The sequence below is a fragment of the Acytostelium subglobosum genome (genome assembly GCF_000787575.1).
Source record: "Acytostelium subglobosum LB1 DNA, scaffold: scaffold6, whole genome shotgun sequence".
NCBI lineage: Eukaryota > Evosea > Eumycetozoa > Acytosteliales > Acytosteliaceae > Acytostelium > Acytostelium subglobosum.
This window is the reverse complement of record NW_012236532.1, coordinates 1,219,252-1,236,156: the sequence shown is the minus strand read 5'-3', so window position 1 is coordinate 1,236,156 and position 16,905 is coordinate 1,219,252. Positions and strand designations below refer to the sequence as shown.

The 16,905-nt window shown below is 46.1% G+C and overlaps 7 protein-coding genes across 7 annotated transcripts; 6 read left to right on the top strand and 1 right to left on the bottom strand.

Annotated features, from left to right (window-relative positions):
• Window positions 1-617: 617 nt before the first annotated feature.
• SAMD00019534_038330 (hypothetical protein) lies at window positions 618-812 on the top strand (the record flags this gene model as incomplete). The annotated part of the gene is made up of 1 exon (XM_012904725.1): window positions 618-812. One exon carries the CDS (start codon window positions 618-620, stop codon window positions 810-812), a length of 195 nt encoding a protein of 64 aa, XP_012760179.1.
• A 2,162-nt stretch (window positions 813-2,974) lies between these two features.
• SAMD00019534_038320 (hypothetical protein) lies at window positions 2,975-3,517 on the top strand (the record flags this gene model as incomplete). The annotated part of the gene is made up of 1 exon (XM_012904724.1): window positions 2,975-3,517. One exon carries the CDS (start codon window positions 2,975-2,977, stop codon window positions 3,515-3,517), a length of 543 nt encoding a protein of 180 aa, XP_012760178.1.
• A 580-nt stretch (window positions 3,518-4,097) lies between these two features.
• Window positions 4,098-5,952, top strand: SAMD00019534_038310 (hypothetical protein; the record flags this gene model as incomplete). Its single annotated transcript, XM_012904723.1, has 4 exons — window positions 4,098-4,853; window positions 4,928-5,116; window positions 5,187-5,663; window positions 5,731-5,952. 4 exons carry the CDS (start codon window positions 4,098-4,100, stop codon window positions 5,950-5,952), a joined length of 1,644 nt encoding a protein of 547 aa, XP_012760177.1.
• Window positions 5,953-6,001: 49 nt separating this feature from the next.
• On the bottom strand, window positions 6,002-8,070 carry SAMD00019534_038300 (hypothetical protein; the record flags this gene model as incomplete). The annotated part of the gene is made up of 4 exons (XM_012904722.1): window positions 6,002-6,516; window positions 6,620-6,917; window positions 7,003-7,245; window positions 7,303-8,070. Coding segments are annotated over 4 exons (1,824 nt in total), but the record flags the coding sequence as incomplete, so codon positions are not given.
• Window positions 8,071-8,684: 614 nt separating this feature from the next.
• Window positions 8,685-12,468, top strand: SAMD00019534_038290 (hypothetical protein; the record flags this gene model as incomplete). The annotated part of the gene is made up of 3 exons (XM_012904721.1): window positions 8,685-8,838; window positions 8,936-12,135; window positions 12,214-12,468. The coding sequence occupies 3 exons, from the start codon at window positions 8,685-8,687 to the stop codon at window positions 12,466-12,468; spliced, it is 3,609 nt and encodes a 1,202-aa protein (XP_012760175.1).
• Window positions 12,469-12,733: 265 nt separating this feature from the next.
• Window positions 12,734-13,802, top strand: SAMD00019534_038280 (hypothetical protein; the record flags this gene model as incomplete). Its single annotated transcript, XM_012904720.1, has 3 exons — window positions 12,734-13,168; window positions 13,236-13,511; window positions 13,599-13,802. Coding segments are annotated over 3 exons (915 nt in total), but the record flags the coding sequence as incomplete, so codon positions are not given.
• An 805-nt stretch (window positions 13,803-14,607) lies between these two features.
• SAMD00019534_038270 (hypothetical protein) lies at window positions 14,608-16,845 on the top strand (the record flags this gene model as incomplete). The annotated part of the gene is made up of 2 exons (XM_012904719.1): window positions 14,608-15,861; window positions 15,922-16,845. 2 exons carry the CDS (start codon window positions 14,608-14,610, stop codon window positions 16,843-16,845), a joined length of 2,178 nt encoding a protein of 725 aa, XP_012760173.1.
• Window positions 16,846-16,905: the final 60 nt, after the last annotated feature.

Sequence of the window (16,905 nt, the reverse complement as noted above, 5' to 3'; positions counted from 1 at the left end):
GCCACTATGCTGCCACGTTGACCCGCCTCCATGCCAACAAGATGGGCCATCGTCGACAACCTCTGACTCCAACCAGACAGACAGCCGCGATGACAAGTGCGCCGCCATGCTGCCAAGTTGTCCATCTCGAGTTGACCACAGTCCAGAACCTCTGTCTCCAACTAGAAAGACGCCACGCTGACAAGCGCACCGCCATGTTGCCATCAGATCATTGACAGACCACAGCCATCCTGCCAAGTTGACGAGTGTTTCCAAAGCATTAATAAACGATGAAGACAGGAGTTGTGCAAGTGTGACTTGGAAGGAGAATAACAACAATTGGAAAAGTACAACTCAATGATGTCGCCTGGGCACGGTTGCTGCCCAACGGCTTTAAAAAAAATAAAGGCAGCACTTGTGACAATGAGAAGAAACTCTCAAAGTCAACAAAGTTGCTGCCATACCTGTCTCGACGCTGCCCAAAGTCTAATAGCGACAGGTGTAGTCCCCAGGCCGTGCCCACCCCTCTTACATGATGGGCCCACCCGTCCCTCTTGCATGACAGGCCGACCCATCCCTCTTGCATGATGGGCCACGGCCACCCCCTTGCGGAGATGGCCAAATGGTGATGGGAGGAAATGTTAGTAGTATTCGGTCCTGGAAAGGTCCACCTCGGCTTGGCCTGGCTTGGCTCGGCGGCATGGCACTCGGTCTGGCACGGCACTGGCACGGCACTGGATGACTTGGAGGGAATAGACCTCGCAACGACAGGTCATCGTGTGAATGAATCACAACGTCTCCACTGTGTCATCTGGGTAAGGGGATGGATGTAGGACCACTGATTGGTGCGTTTGTAACTCGACTTTGTTGTTGTTGTTGTTGTTGTTGATGTTGGTGGTTGATTGGTTTCAATCGCCAGCTGAGAGATATTTGGGTTATACCCATCACTCATCTGCTTGATCGACGGCAAGATATAAATAGGTGAATTACTAATTGAAAAGGAGAGGGACCGGAGGAGAGCAGACTGGCTCATCCACCTCATAATCTGGTGATGGTGGATATTGGTATCTGAGTTGTTGGTGGTGGCCAATGTCTGCTTGGGTGACTGGATGACTGGATGGTAATGTTGGATATAGTTGGTCTCCAGGTCTTGGTCCGAGGTCGGAAGGTTGTTGATTGATTTCATTGTCTTGGATGAAAAGGACATGGACGAGGATGGTTAGTACTTTGTTTGACAGCAGACAGGCAGACATCACTCAATCAATGAATCAATGAGTTCATTTGATATAAACATACGATTTGGTCCCATTTGATTTGGGGTGGATACTGGTTGCCTTCTGGGGTAGACAGGCAACGATCGTAACAACCTGAGACAGATACAGTGAATGAGCTGGACATTACTATTCTCCTGGTTGAGAGGAGCGTATGGGACAGTATTCGCAATGACAAATGCGACATCAAGAGGAACCCTGCGTGAGAACCTGAATCCATCTTGATCCTTTCCAAATAAAATCTTTGGTCGCCTGTTGTCGAACAGTGGTCTGATTGGTTTGACATATGGGCGTATGAGAAGTGTCGCGCCAATGTCAATGAAGACCTTGAACTTCCTGATGATCGTGCCTTTTTCGGTGGTCAGAAGCAAGGTCTTGGGAACTGTCGGGTCAAACAACAGTCTAAGGGGCTTGGCTGGTGGATAGAGTGATTGAATATAATTAAATTGCATTGTAAGAATAATAATAAAGTCGAGTTGAAGAAGGCGTAGTAGTGTTGGAAAACACTGTTTAAAGTGATATTATAGTTTTGTAGATAATAGTTTGGCAAAAGCCGAAGTAGAGAGTCTATAAATAATAATAATATGATTGATTGATATGATTGATTGATTGATTGATTGATTGGAAGGTTGGTGAGATAGAGAGTCAATGTTAGTATTATGAATTAGAATGATGATAGTATTATAGTAACATTGTAATAATGTTATAAAAGTGTACATACATGTAATAGAGTTGATATGGTAATGAGTGATGTCAATGCCCACTTGTCCAAGGACATTCACCGCAATGAGAGAGAGTCTGTGAGTGGGTGAGAAGTGACACTCACACACACTCACACACACACACACACACTCACACACTCATAAACACACATTTTGAATTAAATATTAAATATTTAAATATATTTAATTAACAGATTGACCATTTAACGGTCCATTTGAATTTGTATCACTCAATACCATCTCAGTGTCATCATCAATGAAGTTCACGTTGATGAGTCTTGGTTAATACTAAGTGAGCCCCTACTATCGTTCCACCTAGAATACTCTGATGAATGAATTAATGAATGAGTCTTTTTGTGACACTGCTCTTCTCAGGTGTCCATTGTGATGTTGATGAGCTTGCATGTGATCTGGTGGTGTAGTGGGTGGTGACGATTGAATTAGTGCATCGCTTCCCGATTAAAGTCTGACTTGGATACATGCAAACATTAATCTAATGAGTTGACAACTGTCCAAGATGTTGTAGCTACATTGGTTGTATTAATGAGCAATACTAAATGATATTGGCAAAGCAAGCCAACCTCTCTTTAGAATGAGTGATGTTCTACCAATGACAGTGGTGAGAAATTGGTTGGGGGTGAAGTTCAATCTCATTTATTAATTAAATTGGTAGGATGACAGTCAATCAAAGCACGATGTCAATCTATCGTCATTCATTCATTCATCACACAGGAATTGTAGAAAGAATGGATAAATCCATAGTAGAAAGAATTCTTTCCATCCCTTGGAGAATTACAACAGATAACTTAGACACCTTCCAACTTCAATCTCGACCTCGTGTTGATTGACGATCATCTTATCAAAGTCCCTGTTAACACTGACATCAACATATCACCTCTATTCAGGATACCAGATGCATCGTATTACCCAACAGCAGTTCATGAGGCTCGAGGCCCAGGAGAGAGGAGGTGTATGAGCATTCGTGTGTCACCAAGTTTTGAGATGGAATGCCGACCCTACAACGACCAGCTTTCCACTCTAAGGTACAAGATGATTTTCTATCTGGAGAATGGAGTTCAGTCTGGACTTTTAGTGGATGGAAAGGGCGATAGCATCTACTTGTTCGGTTGCATCCCTTCTGCAGGTGCTCCTCTTTTGCCGTACCATTTGGTTCCACATCATGACCTGGCCGGTCAGTTTATGCATCCTGGGGTGCCTGCTCAGATCGGTGCCATTTCAAACCCAATGCCAGCTCCCCTCGCTGCTGGAGCCACACAACAAGAGCGGAATCAACACCGACTCCAATACCAGCTACACATGGATCAACTGGATACTGTAGGCTTCCAACATGAGTACTTCCAGAACATGACTGTCGTGCCAGGCCATCCGACTGTGTGCTCACGGAGAGTACCATTCTGGACTGCTCTCAATCCTGCGCCCGATCCGCTCCAACATGGCCCCAACATTTTGGTCGATTGTATTGGAGACGTTGGACATGTTTCCCCACCGGCACCAACGTCTCCACATACCCATTGTTATAAATAATATTGTTTCTCCAACAGATAGATCAGTGACAAATGAGCTATAAAATCACTCATCTTGCTGATTGGTTGAAAGCATTGGGTGAGTGAGTCTAGTTTGAGAACTCTCTTGTCTTGTGTATGTGTGCTTGTTTGTTCATTGATGGTGATGGACTCTCGACTAATGTGCCAAGGTAATGCACTAGTTGAAGGAATGATATGATTAATTAAAAGATTGATTGACTGATTGGAATCATTCCAGAGTGAGGTGGGTGTTAGATCATCACATTCACATTAATATCTAGAATGTTTAAACTTTCGGAAATCTAATCTTTGTTTGCATCCTCAAATCGATCGGTCACGAATCCTAAACAATCGAACTTATCAAGGGATCGAACTAATTATTATCCTGGTGTCATCATTGTAAGCAGTGTGAGATAGAGAGAGAGAGAGAGAGAGAGATAGAGGGTATGCTATTGAATAGACAACATCTACACACAAGGAGACTGCGGTCTTCACTTGTTAATGTGTTTCAGTCATCACATCAGTCATCATTGACAACAACAATACCTCAAGGTGGTGGTGGCAGTAGTAGTCTCTTGTTGATGTCAATCGCAAGGCCAATAATAAGATACAGCACATCATCATCATCAAGAAGATATTGTAGAGTACTCAACCATACCAACAACATCTACAACAATAGCAACAACAATGTCATCAGTAGTATAAAGTCATTGATCACGCCCATTAGACATTATTCGACGGCATCAACTTTGGACGAAACATCTAAACCTCAAGCCAAACAACTGCTTCAATCATTGCTGGATGTTGTATCGAGTCAACAGTCAACATTGAACAAGACAGAGAGTGATAGATTGGCACAGTATATCAAGGACTTGAAGTTGAATGATTCATTGTGCGAGTTCCACCTGGGCACATTCTTTGCTCAGGGCATCGGCATGGACAAGGCAGACGCAGACAAGGCGCTGTTCTGGTATAAGCGCGCAGCAGATCATGATTTGGCCGAGGGCCAGTACGCACTGGGCATCGCCTATCTCAGCGGATCGGCACTCACTGTGTTCAAGCCGGTATTCCCATCACTCAACGCCGCTGCCCAAGCAAAGAAAGGCGCCAACAACAACAAGTCCACCACGATCATTGGCGAAGGATGGATATCGAATGACGACGCCGCTGACTTTGACTATTTCAAATGGCTTCAACAGGAGAGACAACGTGTGCGCGAGCTCAAAGAGTCTGGTTCAATCTATCGTCAAGAGCAATTAGAACTGGCGCGAAAGAAAGAAGGTCTACGCTGGCTAACCCTAAGTGCCATCCAAGGTTATTGGCATGCACAGTTGACTGTATGTTTGATTGATGGATGATAGCTTATCATTCATTCCACTCACACAAATCAATCAATCAAACAAACGATTAGCTTGGACTTGTATTACTTCAAGGAAAGTATGGCATGGAGCAGAATGAGAAGAAAGCACTGTATTGGCTGGACAAGGCATCAAAGGAGAGAGTGGACCTGGAAGCAATGCATCAAGTTGGACTCTACTACTACGCCAAGTTGGACAATGGTATACAAAGTGGTGAACTCAATCCAAGACACAAGGCTGCAGTAAGTTTGAACGTTCAATGAATGTCCATCACTATACTAACTCAAACAACACAATGAACCAACCTCACAGCGAGATCTACAAGAAAAGGCATTTGACAACATCAATGTTGCGTCCAATCGCGGACTGGCAGAGGCGACATACTGGCTGGCATCATTCTTTTTGGGCGTGGTCAACAAGCAACCGGTACAAAGTGTTGGCTTCCAACTGCTGCTGAGGGCCGCTGAACAGGGAAGCGCCAAGGCCGCCACAATGCTCGCACTTCTGCATCACAATGGAGAGCATCCGGATAAGTTCAGAAGGTTCATAAAGCTGGGCGTGGCAGGTGGCGACCCCGTGGCATTGCTCTGCATGGGTGAGGTATACTTTAGTGGACAGGAAGGCTATCAGATCAACTACAAGAAGGCACTCTACTACTTTAGTGAGAGTGCAGCACTTGGCAACTCTGATGCCGCGCTCAATCAAGGTGTCATGTACTACAATGGCTATGGCACTGACATTGACTACGAGACATCATTCTATTGTTACCAGAACTCTTATCAATATAATGTAAGAAGCGGTCATATCATATGGTTTCCAACCAGTCACTAATCCAATACAATACATACACATATAGCCCAAGAATATAGCAGCGATAACCAACTTGTATATGATGCATAGTGAAGGCATTGGCGCACCAAAGTCACCAGAGTTGGCAAACTTCTACGAAACACTTAGAATCAAGCTGGAACAGGAACAGGCAACGAGCGATGGCAAAGGCAGCGAGCCAAAGCCAATATGGTGGTTCCCAGGCAATTGTTGGATAAAGACTTCATCCTCCCAAGATGGTGATTCATAACATTAAAATGGATTGACACGATACAGCTGTATTGAATGGCGACAACTAACTAATAGCTGCTGATAACCAAGAGGTCTGTGTCCAGGTTCATGACCATTGTCTCGAGTGTCTCTGTGATTCGTTGTACTTTGCGCAACAGCTTGGTCTGATCATCAGACAGCTGATCCTCTGGGATTGTCTCCATTTTGGCCACCATGTCGGCATGTGGTGCCATCTCTGCACGCAGTCGCTCGCGACAGTTGAACACGGCCTTGTAAATGTCGTCGACAAACATCTGCGCCACATTATTGTAGTCCACATAGAAGAGATAGAAGGTACGCGCGGCAAAGTGATCGCTGGAGCGAGGCACCTCCTGCAGCTTGATGATTGACCTCTCCATCATCTTGAACAACAACACCTTTGAGTCCTTCAGGGGTATCATTGCAAAGTCCGATATCTGCTTTGGCTCCAACTGCTTCTTGATGAGCAACAACTTGAACACTCTCAGTCCTGCGTCACCAAACTTCTGCTTGATGATTGATTCCACCATCTTTTGCTTCAGCACTGCTGAGATATTCGATATGTCTATGTTTGTTTGTTTGGCGTCACAGATGAGTTAGGACGATTGATTGATTGATTGATTGATTGATTGATTGATTGATTGATTGATTGATGACGGGATACTTACTAACTTGATAAACACCGCCCATTTCGGCCATGGACGATCGGGATTGTGCCTGCATCTTGGTGATGATGGACGGACGTGTGGCCTGCATCAGGGGCAGGTAGCTCTCGAGCTCTCTATTGTCCATCTGATGATTCATATCCGAAGTGCTGTTGTACTCCTTTAAGATGTCATCGGCAAATATCGATGTTGTATTGTGTTCCTGGTTCAATTTGATCGACTTCTTGCAAAGATTGACCATTGAGCTGAACAAATCAGCTGCCTTCTTGTCCAACTTTGAATGAACAAACTCATAACATGACTGGTGATGATGTGGATGAATGATTGTGTTAGACTGATTGATTGGTTGATTGAGCCAGGCCAGGCCAGGCCAGTATAATACATACAATGATCTTTAACTCAATGATGAATTGGTCATAGTTTACACGCCACAGTATCTTCTTCTCCTCGTTGGCGAGCTGTTGGTTCTGTTCCTCGCCATCGACAACTGTATATACATCGACTGCACGTCGCTTGAGAGGCTGGAATGAGTCATCCAATGGGATATCAACCGGTGCCGACTCTGACACAAGAAGTACATCTGGCAATGACTCATCATCCTCATCAAGTGTCTTTCTCTTTCTAGTTGGCTGTTTGAATCAAGTTAGTACATACTACAAACGATGTTCACGACGCACGCAACCTACCTTTCCTCCTGTTGGTGACTTTGCTGAGGGCTTGGCGGAGGTCTTCTTGGTGCCCTTCTTGGGCGCTGCGGGTGAGGTCTCGGATGGTGAGATTGACACTGCTCGATTGCTCACAACGTTATCGTCGATCTTTGTCGTCTTCTTGACGAGCGAGGATGGCAGGGCAAATGGGTCGTGCAATGCCTGTTGCTGCTGACGCGAGAGAGTTGTCTTGCTGGCAGCCTTGACGTCCTTGTGAAAGTTCTCCATCTGCTCCTCGCCCGGCATGATGGGCTTGGGATAGGGCGCCTTCATGATAAAGTGCTCGACGACCAACTGTGTAAAGACCTCCTCAAACTGTTGATTCAAGTCGTCTCCGTAGCTGCCTGTGCGCTGCTTGGTGTAGGCGGCAGTCTGACTGACGACAGCCTCCATCGTGAGACGACCATTATCGATGAGCTCCTCGATCAGGATGGCGGCGGCATCGCCCATCCTCTCGCGGATAAAGTTGATGTACTTTGGGAATCGCAGACGATGAATAGCCTGGCCGAGGTTGGCCGTGTAGTATGCATCCGACACGTCGTCAATTGTCGGCTGTTGATTCGCTGCCTTTGCAGCGGCAGCATCCTTCTTATCCTTTGGCACCAGGAACTCCTCATACTCCACAAGATTATGTTGAATCAATACCAACAGACATTGTCTAACTCTCTTTGTATTCAATCCATCTATCGATTGTACTATAGTCCTCAATATTGATTTGCCTCGAGTGACCAGTAGTCTATATACACTCTGTTCAAGTGATTGAGTGATTGAGTCAATCAGTCAGTCAGTCAGTGAGTCGTTCAACAGTCAAGAGACTAACACTTACCTCTACATCTTCACCAAAGAACTCTTTGACGATGTCGCAAGCTACTTTCTCTTTGTACATTGTTTGTTTGTTTGTTTGATTGATTGATTGAACGAATGAATGAGTACTCAAACTCGTCTGTCTCCAATCAATCTGTATATTTGTAATAATGGTAGTCGAGTTTGAGTATAAGACAAGAATGGCGCGAAGACCGAAGGGGTAGATAACGTTATTCTTTGTTTGTTTATGGGACCAATTTGACAATGCCCACCGATGCAGTGCCAACAAAGTCAAATACACACAAAAAATTCAATTTTGAGTGGTGAAGAGGATAATGACTCAGAGTTCACCAACTTTGTTGATCATCAACATCTTCATTCAATCATTCATTTCATTACATTACATTACACATATTGTATGCTTTGTGTAACTATCATATATATATATCTTTTAATATATAAACATACTAATAGTAGTTGATTGAGATTTATATACAGAAGCATACTCAATATATAGATCGATCTACAACCTTAAAGAAAGAAAGAAAGAACACAAGATGTTGTATAAATATGAAACAAAGAGCAATAGAGTCAAGGGACTGAGCTTCCATCCAACTCGTCCATGGATCCTTGCTTCCTTGCACTCTGGTGCCATCCATCTCTATGATTATCGCATCAAGACTGTGTTGGAGAAGTTTGAAGAGCATGATGGTATGGTCCAGAGACCAGCTGACTCAATGATGCTCAATGATGATCAATCAATCAAACTAACATAAAACACAAACAAACAAACAAAACAAACAAACAGGACCTGTAAGAGGTATCAACTTCCATCATACTCAGCCATTGTTTGTCAGTGGTGGCGATGATTATAAGATCAAGGTTTGGAATTATAAGCAGCGTCGTTGTTTGTTCACATTGAAGGGACATAAGGACTACATTAGGACAGTGGAGTTCCATCGCGAGGCCCCATGGATCTTGTCTGCATCGGACGATCAGATCATCAGAATCTGGAACTGGCAGTCGAGAACCTGCATCGCCGAGCTCAATGGCCACAACCACTATGTGATGTGCGCCAGCTTCCATCCCAAGGACGACCTGATCGTGTCGGCCTCACTCGATCAGACTATCAGAATCTGGGACATCTCGGGCCTCAAGAAGAAGACCACCACAATCAAGGCCTACCAGAACAACGACACACTCAGACTGCAGGACGAGATCTTTGGCACGGACGTCGTCGTCAAGCTGTCGCTGGAGGGCCACGACCGTGGTGTCAACTGGGCAGCATTCCATCCCACCCAGCCATACATCGTGTCGGCCTCGGACGACCACCAGGTCAAGCTGTGGAAGATGAACGACAATGTCGACACCTTCCGTGGCCATCTCAACAATGTGTCGTGTGCACTGTTCCACCCGCGACAGGACCTCATCATCTCAGACTCGGAGGACAAGACCATCCGCATCTGGGACATGGTGAAGCGCACACCCATTCAAACCATCCGTCGTGAGCACGATCGCTTCTGGACTCTGGCGTCTCACCCCACCGCCAACCTGTTTGCCGCAGGCCACGACAGCGGCATGATCGTGTTCAAGCTTGAGCGCGAGCGTCCCACCTACGTGTTCAACGGCACCGAGGGCATCTTCTATCTCAAGAAGAAGCACTTCAACTCGTACGACTTCTCGACCGGTCGCTCGATCCCTCTGTTCAACATTACCAAGCTGCCCGCAAACAACGGCACACAGGTCATGTCGTACAATGCTGCCGAGCGCGCTGTGCTCGTGTCGTCCGACTCTGAGGGCGGCTCCTACCACCTGTACAAGATCCCCACCAGGGACACCAACAACGTCGACACCAAGAAGGGCACTGGCATGGCTGCCATCTTTGTCGGCAGCAACAGGTTCGCCGTGTTGGACAAGTCCAACAACATCATCATCAAGGGCATCGACAATGAGGAGGTCAAGCGCTTCCAGCCCGCCGTCACTGTTGAGTGGCTGTTCCCCGCGCCCGTTGGCCACGTCCTCGTTATGTCAGACGAGAAGATGATGCTCTTTGACATCCAGACCAAGAACCCCGTGGCCGAGCTGGCCACCCCATCCATCCGCTACGTCATCTGGTCCAAGGACTTCAACTTTGTTGCCTTGTTGGCACGTGACAGTATCATCCTGGCCACCAGGAAGCTGGAGCAGATCTGCATCGTCAGCGAGGCCGTCCTGCCCAAGAGCGGTGTGTGGGACGAGCATGGAGTGTTCATCTACACCACATCCAACCATCTCAAGTACCTGTTACCAAACGGCGACAATGGCACAATCAAGACCATCGACACCACCCTCTACCTTACTGGTGTCAAGGGCAGCAAGGTGTTTGCCATGGACCGCGAGTTCAAGAAGCGTGTGATCGAGATCGACAACACCGAATACATCCTCAAGCTGTCGCTCCTGCAGAAGAAGTACGGCGACGTCATTAAGATCCTTCGCGAGAGCCGTCTCGTAGGCAAGTCCATCATTGGCTACCTCCAGAAGAAGGGCTACCCCGACGTCGTCCACTTTGTCAAGGACGACCGCACACGTTTCAACCTGGCCCTTGAGTGTGGCAACATCGACATTGCACTGCAGTCTGCCAAGATCCTGGACGACAAGGAGTGCTGGTCGCGTCTTGGTGTGGAGGCCCTGCGCCAGGGCAACCACCAGATCGTCGAGATGGCATACAGCAGGACTGGAGAGTTTGATCGTCTGAGCTTCCTCTACCTGCTGGTGGGCAACCTCACCACACTCAAGAAGATGGTCAATTACGAGAACACCGACATCATGAGCAAGTTCCAGTACGCCCTCTACCTGGGCGATGTCGATGAGCGCATTAAGCTCCTGCTCGAGGCCGGACTGCATCACCTGGCCTATCTGGCCGCAGCCACCAACGGTCTCACCGAGAAGGCCGAGGCCATTGCCAAGCAGATTCTTGCCAATCCAAAGAACAACCAGCTGCCCAACATTCCCAAGAACACCACTCTCCTACAGCCCCCACAACCCGTATACATTGCCGCCGAGACCAACTGGCCACTTCTCACCATTGCCAAGACCTCGATCGATTTGAATGCTGGCGATGGAAGAAAGTTTGGCATGGAAGACGGAGGCAGCGGAGATTCTAGTCCCATCGCCACTGGAGGTGGCGGCTGGGGTGACGAGGACGTCATGGACGAGGACTCTGCCACAGACAAGCCCGCCAAGACTGAGGACGGTGGATGGGAGGACGACATTGAGATCGAAGCGACTGGAGGCGAGGGATGGGGACTGGACGAGCTCAAGGGCCTCGAGTCTGTTGACTCTGGCCATCAAGACTCCTTCTTTGTACCACCACAACCAGGCCCATCGTTCAGCCAGATTTGGGCACGCAACTCCAACTTTGCCGTGGACCACGTCGCATCGGGCTCCTTCGAGACCGCCATGAACATCTTCAACCAACAGCTGGGTATCGTCAACTTTGAGCCACTCAAGCAACTGTTCCTTAACATCCACCAGGCCACACGTCTGTCGCTGGGCGCCCTCACATCGGTGCCATCACTGCTAGAGCCAGTGCAGCGCAAGCACGGACAACCATTCATCCCCTACAACCTCAACCACTTGATCGACCGACTAAAGTCACAGGCGTACCGCGCCACCACCGAGGGCAGATTTAACGAAGCACTGGAGCACTTCACCTACATTCTACACACATCACTGTTCACGACCGTCGACAACCGACAGGAGTTCAACGAGGTCAAGGAGCTGATGAGCGTGTGTCGCGAGTACATCATGGGCATCAGACTGGAGCTGGAGCGCAAGCAGATTGAGCTGGGCAGCAGACATGCTGAGCTGGCCGCCTACTTCACGCACTGTAATTTAGAACCAACCCATTTGATTCTCAGTCTTAGATCCGCCATGAACTGCGCCTACAAGGTCAAGAACTTCACATTGGCCTCATCATTTGCCAAGAGACTACTCGACCTTAATCCACCTCAAGAACTGTCAACTCAAGTATGTTTAACATTGGTTGATTGATGGACTGATTGTGATCCATACTGACACTCGATCATTCATTCAATAACATAATAGGCTCGTAAGGTATTCAACTTTGCTCAACAGAACCCTACAGCAGGAGATATTAAGATGAACTATGATGAGCGCAATCCATTCGTACTTTGTGGTCTCACTTTGACACCAATATACAAGGGATCGCCAATGGTCAAGTGTCCTTTGTGTATGACCTCTTACCAGCCAGCTCACAAGGGCAAGGTGTGTCCAACCTGCCAGCTTGCCGAGATTGGCAAGGAGGCTTCTGGTCTGCAGTTGGTCATGCTTCAAAAGTAAACACAAAATATATGGTACAAAGGGTCGGTCCAAGCCACCTAGGCCATCAAGTCACTCTCTCTCAATCAATAAATTATCCATAATAATACCCATCCAATCAATCACCATCTGGATGAGTACTCATTTTGCAAATTGGACATGCAATGATGATGCGTGCGCGACTGACAAACTGATTGATTGGGTGAGTGAGTGAGTGCGATGAAGTCATCATTACTAAGTCTTGTTCAATCATTCATTCATTCATTCAAACATATACATATTACAAAGATATAATACAATACAAACAAACATGCTAGTACCATCAAGATTGATCAATGTTGGACTTAGACAGGTGTTGAACAACAGTAGCAAGAATGTTGCTGCTGCCACTACTACTCTGTTCACATCACCAAGTGCCAACAACATCAATATCAACAACAATGTAAACGACAAGCGTACATTCTTCACAGTGCTCAATCAATATGAAGCTGGTGTCACATTCACATTGGGTCGTATGACATCAGTGAAGAAGGCTGGCATTCGTATGCTCATTCCATTCCTGCAAGAGATGGAGGTGGTCGATCTGAGAACAGTGTCAATCAGTCTCGAGAAGCAAGAGATCATCACCAGAGACAATATATCGGTAATCGCCGATGCCATCGTCTACTATCGTGTCATTGATCCAGAGAAGGCAATCGTCAAAGTGACCAACCATGATAAGGTAATCATTGTTTACATTGATTGATTGATTGAATCAATCAATCACTAACTAATACAATCATTGATAGACGATTCAAGAGTTGTCACAGATTAAGATTAGAGAGACACTGTCACAGAATACATTGGACGAGGTGTTGCACAACAGAGAGAAGTTTGGTCATGAGATCAATGAGAGTGTTAGAGAGATTGCTGCAGAGTGGGGACTGTTGGTCGAGCGAATCAACCTCAAGGATATCAAGTTTGAGGAGGGCATGAGTCGTGCCATGGCCAAGAAGGCCGAGGCTGAACGTCTACGTGAGGCCAAGATCATCTATGCTCAATCAGAGGTTCAAACTGCACATCAAGTATGTATATTCAATCAATCAATCAATCAATCAATATATTCAATCGAATGAAATGAACTACCTACTAACAACATCATCATCATTTAGATTCTTGAGGCAGCCAAGACATTAGAGTCATCACCACTGGCCATCAGACTTAGAGAGTTGGACACATTGCAACAGATTGCCAAGGAGCCATCAAAAACATTAGTATTCGTACCATCCAACCTATTCCAGAATGTTCCAGGCTTGACATCTTTCGTCAACTCGATGGACAACAATACACAACAGATCGACAGCAAGACCAAGTCCAAGTAAACTACAAACTAATAAACTAAACTTATCAAGATGATCATCACCAGAACTTCAATCAAAAATATCCAAATTTAAATATGGATAATTTATAAATTGAGAAAAAAGTGGGGTTGACCACCAACAGACACTTTTTCAACACACCCATACAAACATTGAATGAAGCCCACCCCATTCAATTAAGTGTATTAATTAATAAGTATTACTTGTATGTATGTTTATCTATGTGTTTGTGGGTGTGTTGTTTGAGAGTTACTTCACTCATTCACTCATTCACTCACTCTTTTGTTGTTGCGCGCGCGCTCTCACTCTATCCATCCCATCTCTAGAATTGATCACTAACCAGCATACATGTACACCACCATACAAATAATAACAGCATAAGTTAGGTTAATCATTAAAACTTCATCATCATCATTGCAATCAAACAATAATAATAGAACAGATATAAATAGAATATAATAGAATATAATATATTATATAGTTTATCGATTAATCAAAGAAGAAGAAGAAGAAGATGTCCTTTCCTCTTCACGAAAGGAATCCACATCATCAGATGAGTGGAGGAGTAGCCAATGGTTTCAGCAACAACAACAACAATAGTTGGAGTGGCATCATAGGCAATGGTGGCAATATATCAAATATTAGTAATAGCAATAATAACATAAACTTAAATAATAATAATAATAATAGTATACAACAACAGTCAATTCGATATTCAAATGGTGGACTGCCTACAATTCAAAATGGATTGTCATCATCATCGTCAGGCAATATCGATTCGATAGAATATAGGAATAAGATAATGCAACAGCAACAACAACAACAACAGCAACAAGCTCGACAATATATAGGATACCAACAACAACAACAACAACAACATTCACATTTACAACAACCACAACATATACAACTGAAACAGTATCATCAATCAGATTTAAACGATGGATCAGATATATTACTGGGCAACAATAACATCAACAACAATATAGGAAGCAATGATTTGGATGGTAGACTATCATTTTTGGATGGTGTCAACAGCAGCAAATATGGCCTGCATCAGAGTGGAGGCAATATCATCAATAACAATAACAGCAGCAACACAGGTGGAATGAGCAGTCTGATCGGTGGCATCAACGGAATCAGCATTGGCTCAGACCCCTACTCACAGTACCCCACTAGCGCATTCGCCTCGCTCAACACGAGTGGCGGCATTGGCAGCAGCAGTGGCGGAGGTAGCGTTGTAGGCAGTAATAATAACAGTGGTAGTGGCGGTATCAACACTAGTGGTGGCATCACTGGTGGCAGTATAAAGTTAAATGGCAGTGTAAATGGATTGAATGGCAACAACAACAACAACGGCAATGTAAATAGTATCAGTAATAGTAGTTTAAATAGGAGCAGCTCATTGCCACAGACCACACCGAATGGCACCTTGCAGCAGTCCCCATCACTGGGCTTGGGGCGTCCCATGTCACCCTCGACCCTCAGTCAGCTGTTCTCCGGTTCATCCATCGGCGCCCCCAACCCCTATGTACATCAATTGCCATCAGTGGACTTTAAGGAGATGTTTGGCTTTGAATATGGCATGCCAACATATCCTCCCCAGTTCTTTACACAGCAGCAACAGCAACAACAGCAGCAACAGCAGCAGCCTCAGTTGTCGCAGCAACTCTCACCAGCACAGCTGCAGCAAATCCAATATCAACTGCTCCAACAGCAGCAGATGTTGCAGCAACAGCAGCAACAGATACAGCAGCAGCAGCAGATACAACAGCAGCAGCAGTTGTCCATGTCACAAACACTTCGAACCACTCCAAACTTGTCTGGAATCTCTCATCAACAACAACAACAGCATCACATGTCACTCAAGCCATCTCTATCGAGTGAGTTGCTGAACCCACCAACCATTCAACCTGTTCCTGTTTCACCGCTGCTCAACACATCCAACAACAATACACCAATGCACCAACAGTCCAACATCAATAGGCAACAACAACAACAGCCACAAGTACAACAACATCAACAACAGTCACAAACACAACAACAACAACCACAAGTACAACAACATCAACAACAGCCACAATTACACCAACAACAACAACATCATCACCAACAGCAACAACAACAACAACAACATAGCCAACAGCAACAACAACAAATGATGATTCCACAAATACCTCAGCCAGTACCAGACATTCCTCTGGATGACTCTAACTTCCCTGCGTTGAATGCCAAAGACATAAAGAAGAACATTGACAAACATCAGCAACAACAGCAGCAACAACAACAGCAGCAGCAACAGAATCCGCTGTCAGCCTCACAGGAGAAGCTTCGTGAGGAGAAGTTGAGAAAGAAGAAGGAGTCTTTGGCCAAGGCAGCCGAGACTGCACCCGGTGCCGACAAGGTCAAGTTGTCGTGGTTTGAGTTCCAGAGCCTCAGCTCCAATGGCCAAGAGACCGTGGCCGAAGCCAACTCGGACGAGCAGCCCAGCCGCATCCTCTGGGTGGGCAACATTGGTATGGACGTCTCTGAGTCCGACCTCAAGTCAGAGTTTAGCAACTATGGCGAGCTCGAGTCGGTGCGCATACTCCACGATCGCTTCTGCGCCTTTGTCAACTTCAAGGACGTCAACAACGCCATCAATGCCAAGCGCAACATGCACAACCAGGTGCTGGGCAGCCAGTTCATCGTGGTCAACTATCGACAGGCCAAGTCGGACGATCCGTTCGTCGTGGGCGGCACGCTGATCACCACGCCCGAGACGCTCAACCAACTGTCTCGCGCCATCTACATTGGCAACGTCAGTGACAGTCTCTCAGAGAAGGAGATCAGGCGCGAGTGCGAGAGGTACGGCGAGATCGAGTCGGTTCGCGTGCTCCGCAAGAAGGCTTGTGCCTTTGTCAACTTTATGAACATACCCGATGCCACTGTGGCACTTCAGTCGCTCAATGGCAAGAGGCTTGGCGACACCATCGTGCGAGTCAACTATGGCAAGCCACAACCACCCTTCAACGAGAAGTCAGATCATGGCAACAAATAACACAGTGTTCCAGCACACATCGATCGACCCATTAATCCAATGACATGACAACATGGTTCA